This window comes from Amblyomma mixtum, chromosome 2 (assembly GCF_055824585.1).
Source record: "Amblyomma mixtum isolate Tamu chromosome 2, ASM5582458v1, whole genome shotgun sequence".
Classification (NCBI taxonomy): Eukaryota; Metazoa; Arthropoda; class Arachnida; order Ixodida; family Ixodidae; genus Amblyomma; species Amblyomma mixtum.
Genome location: NC_143013.1, coordinates 160847662 through 160864667, shown reverse-complemented (window position 1 = coordinate 160864667; position 17006 = coordinate 160847662). Strand labels below are relative to the sequence as shown.

Below are 17006 nucleotides of genomic sequence, written 5' to 3'. Positions count from 1 at the left end.
ATTGTCCAAGGAACCTTAGCATTTATCGGCTAGAAGCGCCCGGGAAGGGGTCCGCCACATGGCTTCTTGCTTTGGCAAAACGACGCACGAGCGGGCTTTGCGAATCGCATCCTGCTTCATGCCACGCCAGCAAGTGAGGCGGCATAAGTTAAGTTAGTCTTAGAGCCACTAGCATCACAATGGCAGCCTGTGGGTTGTGCTGCAGCGTAACGACGACAACACAAAATAACGACAGTTCATGCGCACACTGCCACACCCTACCGTGTGTGCATGTTTTGTCCTTTTTTTGCGTTGTCATCGTTGCGCCGTAGTATATTCGGCAACTTGCATGCCCAGCACTGTACGCGTCATCAAACACGTCAGAAAGAAAGCCTGAGCTAGTAAGTATCGCTCGCGGCCGGGATTCGATACGGGAAACTATGCTAATTATGGTAGCGCTCGATATTCGATCGCTGCCTCAGCGTCGGTCCATTATGGAAGTCTTTTGTAGAGAGCATCCAAAAAAAAAAATGTTCCTGCAGGAAATGTGCTGAAATGCCTGTAACTGATTTGTTTTGACATTGGGGAGTGCAAAGCGGCTAAAATCAACCTTCCTGTCACAGAAGCTCAGTTACAGAATTTTCAAGTCGCCGCTTCAGAAATGGGAAGGTAATACCCCTTTGTCTGGATGGACAGACAGAAAAACTTAATTTGTGGCGAGTTATAGAACCCGCTGGTTCCCTGGGCCACTGCGCAGTCCCGCAGAGCTGCAGATTGGTCATGTCAGGACAGGAAGTAGGCATTCCTAGTCACTGCATCAAGCTGCGATGTCGGGTCTGCAGACGTGGGCAGTACCTCCCAGTCTTCTCAGCTCGAGATGGCGTGCTGTCCCTGCGGGGCAAGATGAGCAGGGTAGCCGAAAGAGATTTGGGAGATGTACCATGAGGGCAACCACATAGGAAGCATGCAGGGCATGGGCCACAATTGTGGGCTAACAGCTCACGGGATGACAGAGAGCGGCTCTAGTGGCGTCTGAAGAAGCTCTGTTGGGAGCGTATAAGAAAGGGTGGAAATGAGGGGGGGGGGGGGTAAGTGCGACGATCCAACGGGGTATTTGGCATACAGTGGGCGAAAAGGTGCTTGTCTTCCATGCACGTCTTTAGCCGGGCAAGCATTATGTGCTGAAGGCCTTGCTTAGGCAGGTTGTAAGAGAAATAGGGCGGACATTTTCTAGGGTGGTAGGATTATGACGTTCTGGAATAAAGATGATATTTCAATGCTTCCAGGAGTCAGGAAGAGTACCTGCTTCCCAACATTCGTTGAAACCGTGAAAAGGTCTGATATAAAATCATCGACAAGATTTCAGATGGTTGCATTGGTAATCTGACCATCTCCGGTTGCGGTGTTGCGTAATTTTAATGGGGGGAGGCTCGAAATTCAGTCTGTAATAAGGCCGTCAAAGTCGGGCTTGGGTCCACCTCTGTTATCGGGGTACTTAAAAGGGAAGCCGGGGGTGGAATAGAGACATTCCACCTGCGCGAGAAAGGCGTCTGTGTCCTGTCGATGCCTTCTGAGTCTGGGATTTGAACTACTTGGGTTCTAGCATGCACTGTAGTCGGTCTATACCGACCTATATCTAACAGCGTTGACATTTTGCTTCTCCAATATGACATTCAGCACGTAACAACGTGGTGTATTACATGGCTCAGGTAATAAATGTGGAAAAATCATCTCTGCTATCATTCCACCGACTTCATTCACAACTATCTTCAAGATATCTATTCGGGAATGGAGAATATCTCTTCAGTATCAACTTACAAGTATTTAGGCATCCATTTGATAACTGATCTAAATTGGTCTTTTCATATATCTCACGTTACAAACGAGGGAAATCGCGTCCATGGTTATTTTCAACGAACCCTGCGACTAGTACCCCCATCACTGAAATTCCTAGCTTATTTTACACTTATTCGTCCCAAATTGGAACATGCATGCGCGATCTGGGACCATCATCAAACTAACCTTTCCACTACTCTCGAGTCTGTACAGAATCGCTCAGCTTGTTTCATTTTCTCAGCCTATTGTTATCATGTAAGTGTAACTGAACTAAAACGGAATGCTCAGCTCACCACCTTAGCGAACCGCTGGATAACTTCCAGAATGTGTGTGTTTTATAAGTTCTATTATCATCCATTTCTCAACTCTATTATCAGCCCCGCACATCGCATCTTCAGTCGTACAAACCATGGGTAGGCCGTCTATCCTCCCCCGCCCGCACTTCTGCGCTTCTGTCATCATTTTTCGTTCATACAGCAAGGGACAAATGACCTGCCAAACGCCATCGTGGATCAGACCGACTCCTCCTCATTCATATCGTCCATCGAAGAAATGGACTGCTGAGTATTTCAGCCCCTCATGTGATACCCCCTCAATAGAGCCTTTGAGGTACAAATAAATAAAAAAAATTAGAAAAACAGGTGCTAAGCACGGGATGTGGAGAGATTGCCGCGGAGGCCGTCACAAACCTGAGCCCAGTTACCTTTCCAAAGAGAGGCATTACCGCATCCTATTTGTGATTGAATCTGGGCAAGTTTGAGCTTAATTTTCCTACTGTACTTTTGAGTGTCCATTTCTGCGTTATGTTATCTTGGAGGTGGGCGAGCTGACTGTCAATAAGGGAACTGTGTGGGGTAAAGTTTAGCGTTTCAGTATGCTGTGAATGTCTTTCTGGAACTGATTAATCGAAGTGTTTAGGTCTAAGGGTACCGATGTTGGCTGCGCTTGCCTAATTTTGCGGAGCTCGTACCAATTAGTGTGCTAAACGGTAAATTTGCGCTGAGGTGGGCGATTGTTTAGGGTTGTGCGAATTATATGGTGACCGCTGCCTAGTGTGGTGTTCTTTCCAACTGAAGGTGGGACAAGTTTCTACCAAGCGCGAGGTCTGGGCTAGTATCGGCAGTAACACTGTTACCAATCCGCGTAGGCAGGCGAAAATCAATAAAGATGGTGACGTGGAGCACCAGGGTTTCATTTTATAACACTATGCCTCTGTGGTTGCATGTTGTGCCGATAACTCCAGTCTACGTGAGCGCCATTAAAATCGATCTAATGAGTAAGGCGTTCGATCCGGCAATTGCGTTGTGGAGTTGAGGAGTGGAGCGAGTGGGTTAATTCGCTGGCGTGGGAGACGATAGCAGTTAAGGAGCATGGGGGATTTTGCAGGGGTGGGAACTAAAATTTCAATAAATAAGGTTGTGAGCGATAGGGCAGCTAACTGCGTGCTCCACGCACTGCAAAGGCATACACGCGTATATGGCCACCCGAGGAAGATCAATTTTCTGAAGGGATAAAAGCGCATCCTCTCAGTTGCCTGTAAACAATGACAGCCTAAATAGCGTTGATGTCGGTGAAGATGATAACTGGCAATAATTCTCAGGACAGGATCGCGCCTTCGCTGAGAAAGCCCCTGCAATCGCATTCAATACTCTCTAAAGATATATGGCCCATCGGAGGAGCCATGTTGTTGGGTGGTGAGGGTAAGGAGCGGTGTGGAGTGGGACTGAGGGAGGAGAGGCTGGTAAGAGTTAAAGAATGAGGTGAGCTAAACGCCCCTCTTACTTGGTCATGATGCTTGGGATGACACAGTCCATTACACTAGTAATGGTAGCTTCAATCATCTGGCACTGTGCAGTGACCTGCGCTGCGAAGCGCTCTATGAGCCTGGCTTCCAAGTTTTCAGCGAACTCCTGAAGTTTGTGTTTAAGGTCGTCGAGCTGGACTGCGCTCTACTCAATCCTCCGTATTTTTCGGGGGAGCTTCGGGGGTTGGGTAGGCTCAGTGGATGAGGTTGTGGATGAGGACATAGGGCAGAGATGGCAGTAGAAAGGGCTGTCCTGAGCTGCTTTACGTGTTCCCGCAGAACTTTTTCGTTCGGGTCCAGGGAGGTCCTAGTGTTTCTCCGGAAGCCTTGGAGGCCATGCTGATGTGGACGGGAGGTTTGAGCGGAGCGAAGGATAGTCCGTCTTATTCGGGAGCATTGTTTTCTGGGATGATGGGCTGCGTGGCTTGGCGGAGCGATTTCTTGCCTTGCACGAGCCAGTGCCCATGAGGTGCCGGTCTCCACAAAGAATGCATGTCGGGATGCCGGAGGGCACATCTTGTAGTTCACGTTTGTCTCCTCACCGCGGAGAAAGACCAGTCTTGGGATGCGGGCACATGTGATACCTGTGGCCAGGCCGGCGGCATTTTTTGCACACGTCTGGACTTCCCTTCTACAGAGTGCACCTGTAAGCTACTCTTGTAGCCTTTGGTATGAGCACTGGTTCGTGCCCAAAATTATTAGAATCGCATGAATCCTACGCATTCTTTCGGGCTGCGGTGATATAGCGTACGGGTTGCGAGTCTGGAGGTTCCATAGCATCTGCTCCGGTTTTTCCTCCCAGTACCCTACTGAAAAAATGTATGAGAAATGAACGAGAATTCTAGGAGATGTATGTGTTATGAATGAGATATCTACGAGATGGGGTGATTTGTACAAGAATTCTATGATGTCTCGTAAAGCTTCTATGATGCCTCGTACAACTGTACAAGATCTCTACGTTGTCTCGTTCATATGCACCACGTCTCGTACATATGAACGAGACATCTTAGAGATCTCGTTCAATTATCGCGTAAAAACTCGTAGCCGTCATACACGGTCTCGTACAGCAGACTGAACCTTGTAGGGCTCGTACGCAGCGTCGTAAAGACGTCATACAGCTGGCGTAAAATCGCACTGGCGTCATACATTGCCTTTTATTGAAGCCTATCATATAGGCCTCATCCACAAAGACCGTAGAGGATCCCACTTGTCACTCGGAAGGCCTGGGTGTGCAGTTACAAAAACGTCTAATAATCGCACTGGGCATGAAAAAATAGAATGCATCGATCGATCACTTGTGCAGCTGATGTTAAGGTAACCAAACTGTGTGGCTATATGCAACACCACTAAATTCGTACCTATAGTTTGTTCGTCCTTAATCTCTTGAATGTATAATTTCACAGGCAAAATTTCACAATTTCATTCAAGTTTGCTAAAGACAAATAAATATATAAAGTTGAAAATTATAATCAGTTAATCAGTCAAATATGGTAAGTGATCATAAAGTATTGCATTGAATCGGTCTTATTAATAATGAAAAAGATATGCGGAAAATGTGTGTTTATTACGTCTTAAAAAATCACATACATGGTAACAGTAGAAAATTTGTTTACTTACATATAAGAGAAACACATCAAATATTATTTACAGAAGACAATACATAAAATAACAATGATAACATCAAGAAGCAGATATACCCCACAGCACTGCAGAGGGACAAAAAAATTAAGGGTGCACTTTGTTGACCTACTAAAGTGCGGCGAGGCGAAACCCTTAAGCGCGGTGTTGCTACTTGTGTCACTGATGTGTGGTTAAGATGTAAGCTTCGCCTCCAATAGTGGAACACGTCAGCATCTTGCAACGTTGCCAGGGAATCCACAGAATGCCATCGCCCATTTGGCTCTACCCCTTGCTTGTCGGTAAATTAGTTTTTGAAAAAAGGAAATGTATTTGTCTGGAATATCTCGGACACCTTAACCTAGCCTAAAGGAAGGCAGGAAGATGGGAGTGAACGAGGACACCTTATTCACTAGACGTGCCTTTGTTCATTCCAAACCATCGTACTGGCATGGCGGAGTGGTTAGCGTGCTCGTCTTGCGCTGCGGAGACTCTGGTTCGATTCCCCAACTCGGTCAATTTCCTACTTGGTTTTATTTATCTTTCTGGCCTGACTAGAAATGTTAATTAGGCTAATTGGTTAATTAACTGAACTCAGACCCTCTTACTTGGAGCATCACTATACCATCCCTTTAATTGGTTGTATGGTTACTAGCCAAAGTACAATTAGCCCCGTTTGAAATTCGCGCTCTGTGACGTCATGACCACTTCGACCAATAAAAAAGCGTGACATTTCTGTCAACAACTCCTCCTTACAGCGATGAGGCATTAAAGGCTTCCGCCTTAAAAATCAACCTAGCTGTTATCAATGCTACAACAAAAGAAACCAAAATAAGAAAACATTCATGATAGTGTTAGTGATGACCGAAAAAGGTAAGGGGGAGCAGGTAAGAATACCCACGCACACACAATGTTTGGGGAATAAAAACAGATAATATATTGTGGTTACAATTCAAGTTCGCGCACTTCAAAAGGGTTCGCACTGTCTTGCACGCACGTCCGCTCAGATCGCTCGCGCACCACACACTCTCGCTGCGCTTCTTGCCGCCGACGCTGATGAGTCGACGCGCCGCACTCGCGAAAACACAAAGCATCACAAACACAAACGGCGTCCTGACGGCACCGGGATGAAATGGAAGAGGATAGGCAGGAGATGCGGTGTGCACTCCGGACCGACCAACGCACCGAGCCACATTCACGTGAGCGCCAGTCGAGGCAGGCGATGCGGTGTGCACTCTGGACCGACCGGCGCACTGAGCCAGATTCACGTGAGCCTCTTGAGTCGAGGGGATGACTGCCGCCGTCTCGACGGGAGTAGGCGCCGATGAGAAATTGCGTCGTATGATCGCCTACATTCGGGCATCCTGACAGAATTTAACGTCCTCGTTAAAACCAACGAACAAAAGCTTAGAACGAACAGAAACAGTGCGCACACGTAAAAGAAATATTTAACTGACGGGAACATCAGTCAGCAGAAGTTGCCTGCATGCTCAAACGATTCGTAAAATGCTGTTTATCTCTTCACCGCTCGCTTGCGTGTTGAACGCCTCGGAAGCGGTATACTGTCCGCCTCAGTCCTATTCTCTTCTTCCTCAGCCGACAACTCATCGTCTTCTAGACAATCTTGATATGTTGTCGACGTCCAGCCTTTTAGCTGCGAAACGTGAGCTGTGGTCGCAAAACGGGTGTTCTTGCCCTGATCAAGCTCGGTCACCCTGTACGTGTCTGACGGTAAGACCTGAGTGACCAACAAAGGCCCTCTGTATTTCGGCTGAGCCTTCGTCGGCTTCCCTGTTTGTTCAGGCGCTCTGGTCATGAATACGATGTCGCCGGCACTGAAGAGACGCGCTGGGAAGTGTCTGCGGTCGTAGGCTGTCTTGCCGTTCTTCTGTTCGGCGAGAATGCGCTGACGAGCACGAGTTCGCATTTCCTTGAGATTCCCGGACTGGGCGTCGTCGCTGCTCACAATTCTTTTCAGCGCGGCGCCGTAAAAGTTCGGCTGGTATCCGTACAGCATCTCGAACGGTCTTTTCCCAGATGTCTTGACGGAATTATTGATGTCGCGCTCTGCCTTGCCAAGGTTTGCGTCCCAGTCGCGCTGGCTGGGGTCGTCCATTGAAGTCGTAAGGACCGGCAGAATGGTTCTATTCACTCTCTCCACGAGGCCGTTTGCCTGTGGGTGGCGTGTCGAGTTGAGCACATGGTGTATGGATCGCGCAGTGCAAAATTCTTCGAAGGCGCGCGATGTGAAACAACTGCCTCTATCGGTAATAACAGTTCATGGAAGGCCCCTTTCAAGGACGAACTCTTCCAGTGCACGGAGCATGTGCTTCGTTGAAGTGTCGTGTGTAGCGATGAGTGTCACGAATCTTGTGAGGTTGTCAATGAATACAAGTAGATACTGGTTGCGCTTCTTGCTTGGGACGAACGGCCCCATGTGATCCATGTGTATTGCCTCGAACGGTCGTTTACCTGGTGGGATCGGATGTAGAAGACCGGCTCATCTGCCGGCAGGCGCTTTGTTGTATATACACTGGAAACATTGAGAAATATGCTTCCAGATGTAATTCCTCATTCACGGGAACCAAAAGTTCTCTTGAAGTTTGGAGACTGTCTTGTCGACTGCGAAATGTCCCATAAAATCATGAGACTGTACCACAAATGCCTTTCTCGTGCACTTGGGTAGTACGAACTAGAACACTGTTCTTCCGTCTCGTTCGAGTTCTCTCACTAGCCTGCCTTCTCTAAGGCTGTAGTCTTTTACTTTCGCCTTCTCTTCTTTGGTACGTGCGCTCCCAGGCTTCTCCAGAACGGTTATAAGTTCTCGCAGTTCTTCATCTCCTCTCTGAAGAACATTTACTTGATCGGCGAGTTCACATGTAATACACACTTCAAACCTGTCTTCAAGCAGGGAGTCCATTTTCAGGACGGCCGTGCATCGGCCACCCCTTAGCCGATGCTGCGTCTCCACCTCCCTCGAAGTCCGCGATGTTCTTACTCAGGTTATGCATCATATGATAGCTGGGTGTTGCCGCGCTTGGAGTTCCTGATGGAAGGACGAGTCGCTCCAATAGGCTTGTCAGAAGCCGGTCCTTTTCACGCATTGCGCTCAGCAGCTCCGTCACAGTAACGCTCTCGCTCGCCTTAGCGCCATCCTGGGCGTCGCTGGTGTCCACTCCTTCTCCAGGTGTATCGCTCATGATTCGCTCTGTGCACGCGCCCAAGTCACTGAATTCGCACTCGCAGTCTTCTCCGGTTCTTGTTGGCTTTGACCCCACTTCTGATATGTTAGTGATGACCAAAAAAGGGAAGGGGGAGCGGGTAAGAATACCCACACACACACAATTTTTGGGGAATAAAAACGGATATATTGTTGTTACAATTCAAGTTCGCGCACTTCAAAAGGGTTCGCACTGTCTTACACGCACGTCCGCTGAGATCGCTCGCGCACCACACACTCTCACTGCGCTTCTTGCCGCCGACGCGCTGCACTCGCGAAAACACAAAGCATCACAAACACAAATGGCGTCCTGACGGCGCCGGGATGAAATGGAAGAGGATAGGCAGGAGGACCGACCAACGCACCGAGCCACATTCACGTGAGCGCCACTCGAGGCAGGCGATGCGGTGTGCACTCTGGACCGACCGGCGCACCGAGCCAGATTCACGTGAGCCTCTTGAGTCGAGGGGACGACTGCCGCCGTCTCGACGGGGGTAGGCGCCGATGAGAAATTGCGTCGTACGATGGCTTACAATAGTGCATCTCTCACTGAGCAGCACTGTCCTCTAGAACCTTGACAGGTAGGTAGAGGAGCCCCATCAACACATCAAGCAAGACTCCATATATGCAGTTTGGGCTAATTACAATATACTGTTAATTAAAGCAGTGACAAGGATTTACTGCTGGATTCTCTGCAGAGCAGGTCAAACAGCGGATACAAGTAAACAACAAAATAGAACGAGGTTAATATGGATGAAATGACATCACATAAAACAAGGAACTTGTACATTCTTGCCCATTCTTGCGTGTTTTGTACAGTTTCCGCTGTTTTCACGATTGTGACTCCTTAAAACCATATTCCTCGCTTAATCACGCTCGATAATGTTCGGCAGTGTACAAACATAACATCGTCCTTCAGTCTTCATATCAATGAACAAACACGGCGTTGCAATATCTGAGGGCCTGAGCACAGCACACGTTGTAACAGGTGAGCGGACGCACTCTCTAATGTGTGGAGGAAATTCTACACCACTCTGCTCCACAACTAACTTCTGACAAATGAGAAGAACTGTCTCAGAAGGTTCAACATCTGGTTCAAGCACATGCAGGATGTGGCGAACAAGCAAAAAATCCCCATACGAAGCCAGTACAGCAGAGGAGTCGCTTTTTTTTGCCTTTCTGTACTGCTCACTGTTGATTATAGTGCCTTCGAAGCTGATTCTGTGGTACTCATTTATGATGCTGATCGGCACACTCAAAGTGTTGTACACCACATGTAGCTCCTGTGGCGTCAGAGATCCCTTTACTGGTGCACCGAAGAGACACACGTCACCAACCCGAAGAGCTTTTTTGGTAGTCCCATTGGCCACCAAGCTAGAGCAGAAAGACATAACCTTTTCTGGCATAGAAAGCATCTGGAGTGCTAGCTCTAATTCCTGCTCAATGATTACTCTCTCTATGATTTGAGATGGTCCCCCCTTTGCAGCATTAACCATTTTTGTCACTTTACCATTGCCACTTTCGAACGGAAAAGCTGAATGAGCCCATAGTGGTCCGAGATTTTTGACACTTGAAGTGAGGTGCAAAAGTTGATGAAGGTTGAATGTCATAAAGCGGGCCCCATACAGTTCTTCTGTTTTTGAGACATACGCTGTCAGCAGATTTTCTGAAAAAGAAAAGTCATGTAGCTATAGTAAATAAAATAATAAAAGTAAACAAATTCATGCTCATGTTTCTGTCACATATAAGGTGTTCAAAAGAAATATATAAAATAGCTGCTCAAATGAGTTACTTAAGCTCTTTATGTAATTATGAAAAAAGCTTTCAATTTTCTTGTTGTCTTAATGCACATGAAGGCCAATGTAATCGAACAATGAACATCCATAGACTCGTGCACAATCAGCGAAATTAATTTTCAGACTTTGAAGATCGCATCTGCGTACCTAAGAAACAGGTAAATTTAAGCACCTTGTTTCACTTTCACTGCACGCATTTTATGAAAATAAAAGCATGTAGTAATCATGCATCCTTTGGAAAAGTGGGATGGGTCCAATTTACCTGCACGCTGAAGACGTGCTGTTGATATCTCCATCATCAGCAAAGAGTAGATTCCTTCCATCAACAGAGCTGCATGTTTCCAAAATCGTGGCTGCAAAACTCCAAGCGTTACTGGGAGGCAGTAGAACAGCAGCCAGTGTTTCCATTCACTGGCCTTCCAGAAACACCGGTTAACCAGGGATCTCGGAAGCCGTGTGAAGCTGTGAGGTGGCCGGATACTCAAAAGTCTCTTCTCCAAAGTGGCTACGGTTGATGGAGTGCCTGCAAAAAATAGCGAATAATATGCACCTACGAGCAAGCCATATAATTAAGCATGAACCATTGCATTAGGAAAAACTACAATACAGCGTGCTGTTACACAAAGTACGTGCTGCTGACAGTGTCATGCGCATGTGGCATTTTAAGGTCTTGGCTTCACATGATCTGTACGTTGCATATAACATTGCTTCTTTTCATCGAAACAAAGGTGCTAATGGGGAATGGCAACAGCAAGCCAGTCGCAGTACAGCTAGGTACCAGCCTGAGAGTCGCTCCCCCCGTAAAACTGTGTATACACTACGATACCGTAGTATCATGAAAATAGCTTGAAAAGAAATAAAACAAATGATGCTGTGATACCGTCCAATCACGAATTGAGGTTGGTAAGTGGAATACTCACCGATGTAGAAAGGCTCATGAGAATTCGTCGAGTCCAGCCAATACTCTGTCATCTGCCTGGCAACGCCAAGCAAGACACAGTGCATGTACTCCACTGCCAGGCCATTGACGACATCAAAATTTTTCAAATTGATCAGAGGCGACGGCCCCTTCAGGCCATTCACATGTACACCATATTCAAGGGCCCGGTCCATATCCTGAAGCACACCGGCTGCCGTCCTTGGGTTCTTTATGGTAATTTCACGGTAACACCGAGCACCTGAAATTATGCACTTGAAATTAGTTCTGGAACGAACTTGATAAGAAAATTTGAAAGTAAAAACTGAAACAAAAAAGGTGGCGATATGCATACCGTGACAAAAAATCAAGCCATCATTGTAAACGGTTATGGCTAACAAGAGACATTAATCTATTGTTTAATTATATGGACTATTGATATGCTATATAATCAATAGCATAAGTAAAAATGTTGCTGTGTGAATATTTGCATGTATTTCTAACAGTTACCTTAATGATTTTAACAAAATCGATGCGAATTCTTGATGCGGCATATTATGGTTTTGCTGGCAAATACGCATGTCTTTTTGTCCTTAAAGCATTTCATAAAAGCACTTGTGTACCACGATAAGTGGGGGCCTGCATGGTTGATGTTTAGACAGTGATGTATGATATCATGCAAGTAAGACCTCTCATTATAGTTAAACAATGAAAATCATACCTTGAACCATTTCTCCGCATGTTTCACACCATGGGCAACCAAACCTTCCGTTGAATTGGACGTAGTTGGCCACTGCAGCACGAGCAGGAGCATCCAGTGTGCAGCAAATCACGTGGACAGTTGACCTTATAGTTTCTTGGCCACATGTCCACAAAAGCGTCCCAACGGATGTAATAGCTTCGACAAATTTGTCAATGAAGACACCCATATTTGGATGCTTCGGGCCGAACCAAAGACCAGCCAGGACTGGAGTTTTTTGGCGAAGCTTTGGAGGAAGCTCATTGATTATCAGCTGTATCGGCCATACCGACGTTTTTGAGGACTTGTACACCGGGCTCCCATCAGTATTAATGGTAACAGTGAGGTCGCCAGAAGAAATGTGTCCTTGGCTGCGGAGGTTTTTGTAGAGATTTCCAGTTGTTATGTCCCAGATTCCATCTTCTGTAAAATTTTGTTCTATGTTTCTCATTTGCTGTAGTATCAAATCCTTGCATGTTTCGATTTTGTGAAGAAGTTGCTTTTTCAAGTTAAGAATAGAAAAAAAACAACCTCGTTCTTTGAGCTGCGATTTTCTTAGCGCTCTTTTGCACGTGTCACACCGCATCTGATCTGGCACACTACAGTCGCTGCGCAAAAGGCTGCCGCAAACATCACAATAGTAGTGGTGTTCTACACTGCCGTTCACTTGAGGCGCCCATAGCTTCCTAAGCAGGTATTTGCTCCGAGGCAGTACATCACGCTCAAGACCAAACAGTCCGTTGATGAGCCGAAGCAAGCCGTCAACGGCGTCCCATGGCATCCCATGTGCAACCACGAAGGCTAAAATCATCACGATGGCGGCCGCTTTTGTTGTTGAGGAGCCGGGAAGAGTTTCGTCTCCGTATTCATCCAGAGTAGCACCAAGAGTTTCCTCATAGTGCATGGATTCCCCTACTCCGGCACTACACGCGCTTTCGTCGTCTTCGTGCGATGGTGGCACGTTGTTCTCAGTGCTGCTTGACGGACACGGCGAGCCACCGGTGACAGCGCCAGAGGCTACAGAAGCTTCGGCAGTATCGTCGTCCGTTGCGGCTGCTTCATTCACGACCTCTAGCCGCTGCCTGTAGCGACGCGTCGATGCAGGCACAGAAAATTCATGATCCTCGTGCAGGTATTCTTTGCGCCTCTTCCTCTCCGAGCGATCGCACATTGTGTAGAGTCAAAAAAAAAAGACACACGAAAAGTCAAAGCGCAACTTGTTCAAGTGCAGGTAACACGAACCATCGATAACGGCAAATGCCTTCACCCTACAACAAAAGGTAGTACATACAAATTAGAAATCGACCAGAATCAACGACAGGATATTACAACGAAGCCAGCACTTCGACATTTGATGGGCTAGCAAGGCATAGAGACATAGTTGGTTATATTAACTCTATGCATAGAGCACACGGGAGATGTTATACAGCGCCACGCACGAGAGCAGGGTTTCAACTGAACATTAAAAGAGTACAAAAAACTAAATTTTGGGTGCATGTTTTCTTGTTTGTATTGATGCGTAAGGCATTATTATACATGGGTTACCACCTGGTATTCTTCCTACTACCGCTACATAATTTATAATCGCATTTCTTTCTCGTGCTGTTTCGGTTTCGGTTCAACAGCCGACTCAGCACTACATCAACGTGTACTTACAGGTCAAGTGAGACATGAAAAACGTTCATATCATCGCTGCTTCCACATTTGTTGTCATTCCGGCTCTTGAAGAATGGCTTGAGCACTGCAGTAAATCAAAACGATGAAGCAGCGATTATATGGACGTTTTTCCATGCCTCACGTGACACAAAAGCACACACTGTCGTCACAGCCATCGTACGGGTGTTGAAACCGAAACCGAAACAGCACGACAGAAAAAAAATTGTTTATCAATTATTTAACAGTCCTAGGCGAATATCACACGGTGGTTCATTCATAGTGGTGTCTTCCGCATCATTGTAGAGAAGAAAGCATGCCACCAAAATTAGGTGTCTATACTTCTTTAATTCTTTACAGGGAGGAGAACAAAAAACAGAGGGAACGACAAGGGCGGAAGTGTACCACAGGATCCAAGAACCAAACAAAACCAACAAAACAAAAAGAAGGCAAAGCAAAAGCTAAGGGCGAAGCGCCACACGAAGTATACTCAAGGTGCATTATTTGGCATTGATGTAAGCGCGGCTTAGGGCAGCTTAGGGCACCATGGTCGCATCCCCTTTCAGCTCCAGCCTCTAGTAAAGGCACAATACTTGCTCTCTATCCCTTTGTGTTCCCAGCAGGGGTACGAGCGCGAGAAGAAAGCAGCTAAGGCGAGCCACCTGCTCTGCAAGCAAATGCAGTATTAACCCTCTCAACAAGTGCCGTTTACAACCGGTCTCGAAATCTGGTAGCAGCGAGAGTACTGCGGGCTAATTGGTGTAACATGACAAAAGTAAGTAGTGAAAGAAACAGGACGTGGTAATAACTTCCGGGGATTCCGGTTCATACAGATTAAGGGGCAGCCCCACCCTTTCCGGCCGAATTTCGACGAAGGCGAAATTCTAGAGGCCCGTGTGCTGTGCGATGTCAGTGCACGTTAAAGAACCCCAGGTGGTCGAAATTTCCGGAGCCCTTCACTACGACGTCCATTACAACGTGAGTCATTTCGTGACGTTAAACCCCAATAAACCAAACCAAACCACTTTTTTTTAAAATAGATACAGTGAAAGGCGACTGACTCATACTTCATCGCACTTGTCTCGCTGACAAAATTCTTTTCGCCTTCAGTAAGGTAAACGCGGTTGCTACTGGAAATAGCCTCTCGCCATGCTTCCAGGCTAGTTCCGTCTTTGGGAACACTAAAGAGCTAGGCCTGCTTCATGTAGCTTGTGTAGCTCCCATTGCAGCCATGTAATTATAATTTTCTTGCAGTAGCCAAATACGCGCAATATTCACGACAATGGACCGAAGCATGTGCGTCTCTGCAGTCTCATTCGAAAGGAGCACAGTCGGGTCCTTCGCATTGTTTGCACACCTGTGAGCTCAGCTCGGTCATGAATCAGTGATTGCTACTTGTGGCACGATTACATGACACGGCTCTTAAAACCTTTGTGTGCGCCTGCTCCGAGGCGCAGAGCCGGCGAGCGCCCAACGTCGTCTGCTCGAGCAGACGACGCCGCTCCTCTCTATGGTCGGAAATATAGGTGCTTGGACAGCGAGCTGGATAAAAGCCTGTACCGTCTCAGAATTAAGTTGTTGAACAAAGATAATAGGGATATATCAAGGTTGGCTAATTTGATGACGAATCTGGCAAACTTTCTGCTCGTGCGCCATGAATAGGGGAGGCATCTCTCCGTGCTGCCCCCAGCGGCGGGGCCGTTTTCCGGTCACATGATTTTTTTCTTTCCTCCATGTGGCCACATGTTTGCGTGCTCGTCTCATGCTCGTTCGTCGTCGTTGTTGTTTGTGTGCTAGTGTGCTCAGGCCTCGCCCGCGTTGTTTTTGCCGTTTAGCTGTGTTACCTTTCATCGCAGTAAGACCGCGGTCGAAGATGACAGCACCGTCATACGCGTACGTTGAATACAAGGACGGCGCAAAAGCCATCGTGCATATTTCAATGGTGAAGGACTTCGAACCGAAGGACGTGTGGGAAGTGACAAACAACAGGAAGATTTATTGGCGGCCGGGCGATGGCGGCCATGAAGGCGAAGAAGGATTCTACGACGGCGATGTTGTGATTCTAGGACGTAAGTACGCATTTCAGATGTCGATTTTCTTATACCGCTATCTCAGTAGCTAATATAATATCATTCAAATTGAATAGCGTTAGCATCAAATATCTTTAATGAGCTGGCGCATGGGACATTGAATGTCGTTGGGTTCGAATGATGTCCGAATTCGAGCCGCTCGATCTCGTACTTCGATGATGTCTCGAGACGTCATGTACGCAGCAGAAACAAGGAAAGAGAAAGATAATGTGCGCGCCGCCAAAGTTTAAATTTCTTTAATCCAGTTCTGCTAAAAAATTTGTTAATTTTGTAATGAAACTATTCGCAAAGTAGGTTGTCGGTCGTGGATAGCCATTCCTCTCGTATCCGGCAGCGGCCGAGGACAAGGCACGGCCCTGCCAGGGACCGTCAGTCATTTTGGGTTCTATGCTTCTTGTTGGTTGGCGTTCCGCGTGCGTTTAGCTCTGGATTGCTTGAAGTTGTAACTTAGCTCCTCACGTTTACGATGTCATCTGCACGTTTCGCGTTTCTCCACTTTACACCATGTTAGTCATGTTGCATGTATATTATAGTGCCTAGAATATTAAGCACCATATCGTTTGTTTACGTTTATTGAATATTTCCTGTACATTGCTATTGCTTTTGATGTTCAAAGTGCGGCAGCGTGATCGTGTAGCTGCTGGCTGCGCCCGCGTATATGAAGGGCACGAATTTAAAAATTCATTCTTTTTAACCAGCCATAGGTATTATGCAGAGCGGCAAAAGGCGATGGTGTAGAGGGGGAGCTGAAAATCCAAAGGCTACACCTTATAGCTAACAGACCACAACTGAAGGTACCAATCAAGAACATACAACTGGAAGTATTCATGTGATTTCATGGATATTATTTGGTGTCCTACTCCCAGCTTCAGGGCGCAGGTTGGTGGAGGAAGGGCTAAGGCAATTACACACACACTGTAGCTTCTTGACATGCTTCATGGGCACCAAAGGTATTGTTCCTGGAAGGAGGGTGCTTGTTGAGATGCCAGCTGTACAGTAGCACTGCAAAGCAAATTGAGCCCCTTCTTTACTCCTCCTTAGATACCTGCCTGCCGCGAATTATTTTCAACTACCCAGAGCATTCAGTGTCCACTGACATTTCACGGCACACGGGCATTTTTGATTGTCATCACAAAAATACAGCTGCCACGGTTTGAATAAAAAATTAGTCTGTAGCGGTTTGCTTTGATCGAAGGGCACGCTGCTGTCTCAGCTAGGCTGGATAAAGATTAAAGAAAATCCAATCATTCTTTTGAATTGGGATGAAGTGAACATTGTAAGGAGTAGAGTATCTGTCAGTGTTTTCTTGTAATTCCTACTTTAATAATTAGTAGATCCTAGGCCCAATCCCCGCTG

General features: G+C 46.8%; 2 protein-coding genes across 2 annotated transcripts; both read right to left on the bottom strand.

The window, feature by feature from the left end:
* Nucleotides 1–9322: 9322 nt before the first annotated feature.
* On the bottom strand, nt 9323–11813 carry LOC149361421 (uncharacterized). The gene is made up of 4 exons (XM_089568074.1): nt 11792–11813; nt 11173–11430; nt 10515–10775; nt 9323–10122 (listed from the first exon to the last, which is right to left on the bottom strand). The coding sequence occupies exons 1-4, from the start codon at nt 11811–11813 to the stop codon at nt 9323–9325; spliced, it is 1341 nt and encodes a 446-aa protein (XP_089424200.1).
* LOC149361420 (uncharacterized) lies at nt 11758–13132 on the bottom strand. Its single transcript, XM_089569512.1, has one exon. The coding sequence runs from the start codon at nt 13076–13078 to the stop codon at nt 11870–11872; it is 1209 nt and encodes a 402-aa protein (XP_089425638.1). The 5' UTR covers nt 13079–13132; the 3' UTR covers nt 11758–11869.
* Between the last annotated feature and the right edge of the window lie 3874 nt (nt 13133–17006).

Excerpts from the sequence above, each read along its gene's own strand:
- LOC149361421 (XM_089568074.1), bottom strand. The coding sequence starts at position 11,813 with ATGCAGGCCCCCACTTATCGTG. Across the intron at positions 11,431-11,791 it reads GCAGGCCCCCACTTATCGTG|GTGCTCGGTGTTACCGTGAA; the intron begins GTACACAAGTGC and ends GCATAATTTCAG. Across the intron at positions 10,123-10,514 it reads AGCACGTCTTCAGCGTGCAG|AAAATCTGCTGACAGCGTAT; the intron begins GTAAATTGGACC and ends TTTCTTTTTCAG.
- LOC149361420 (XM_089569512.1), bottom strand. The coding sequence starts at position 13,078 with ATGTGCGATCGCTCGGAGAGGAAGAGGCGCAAAGAATACCTGCACGAG.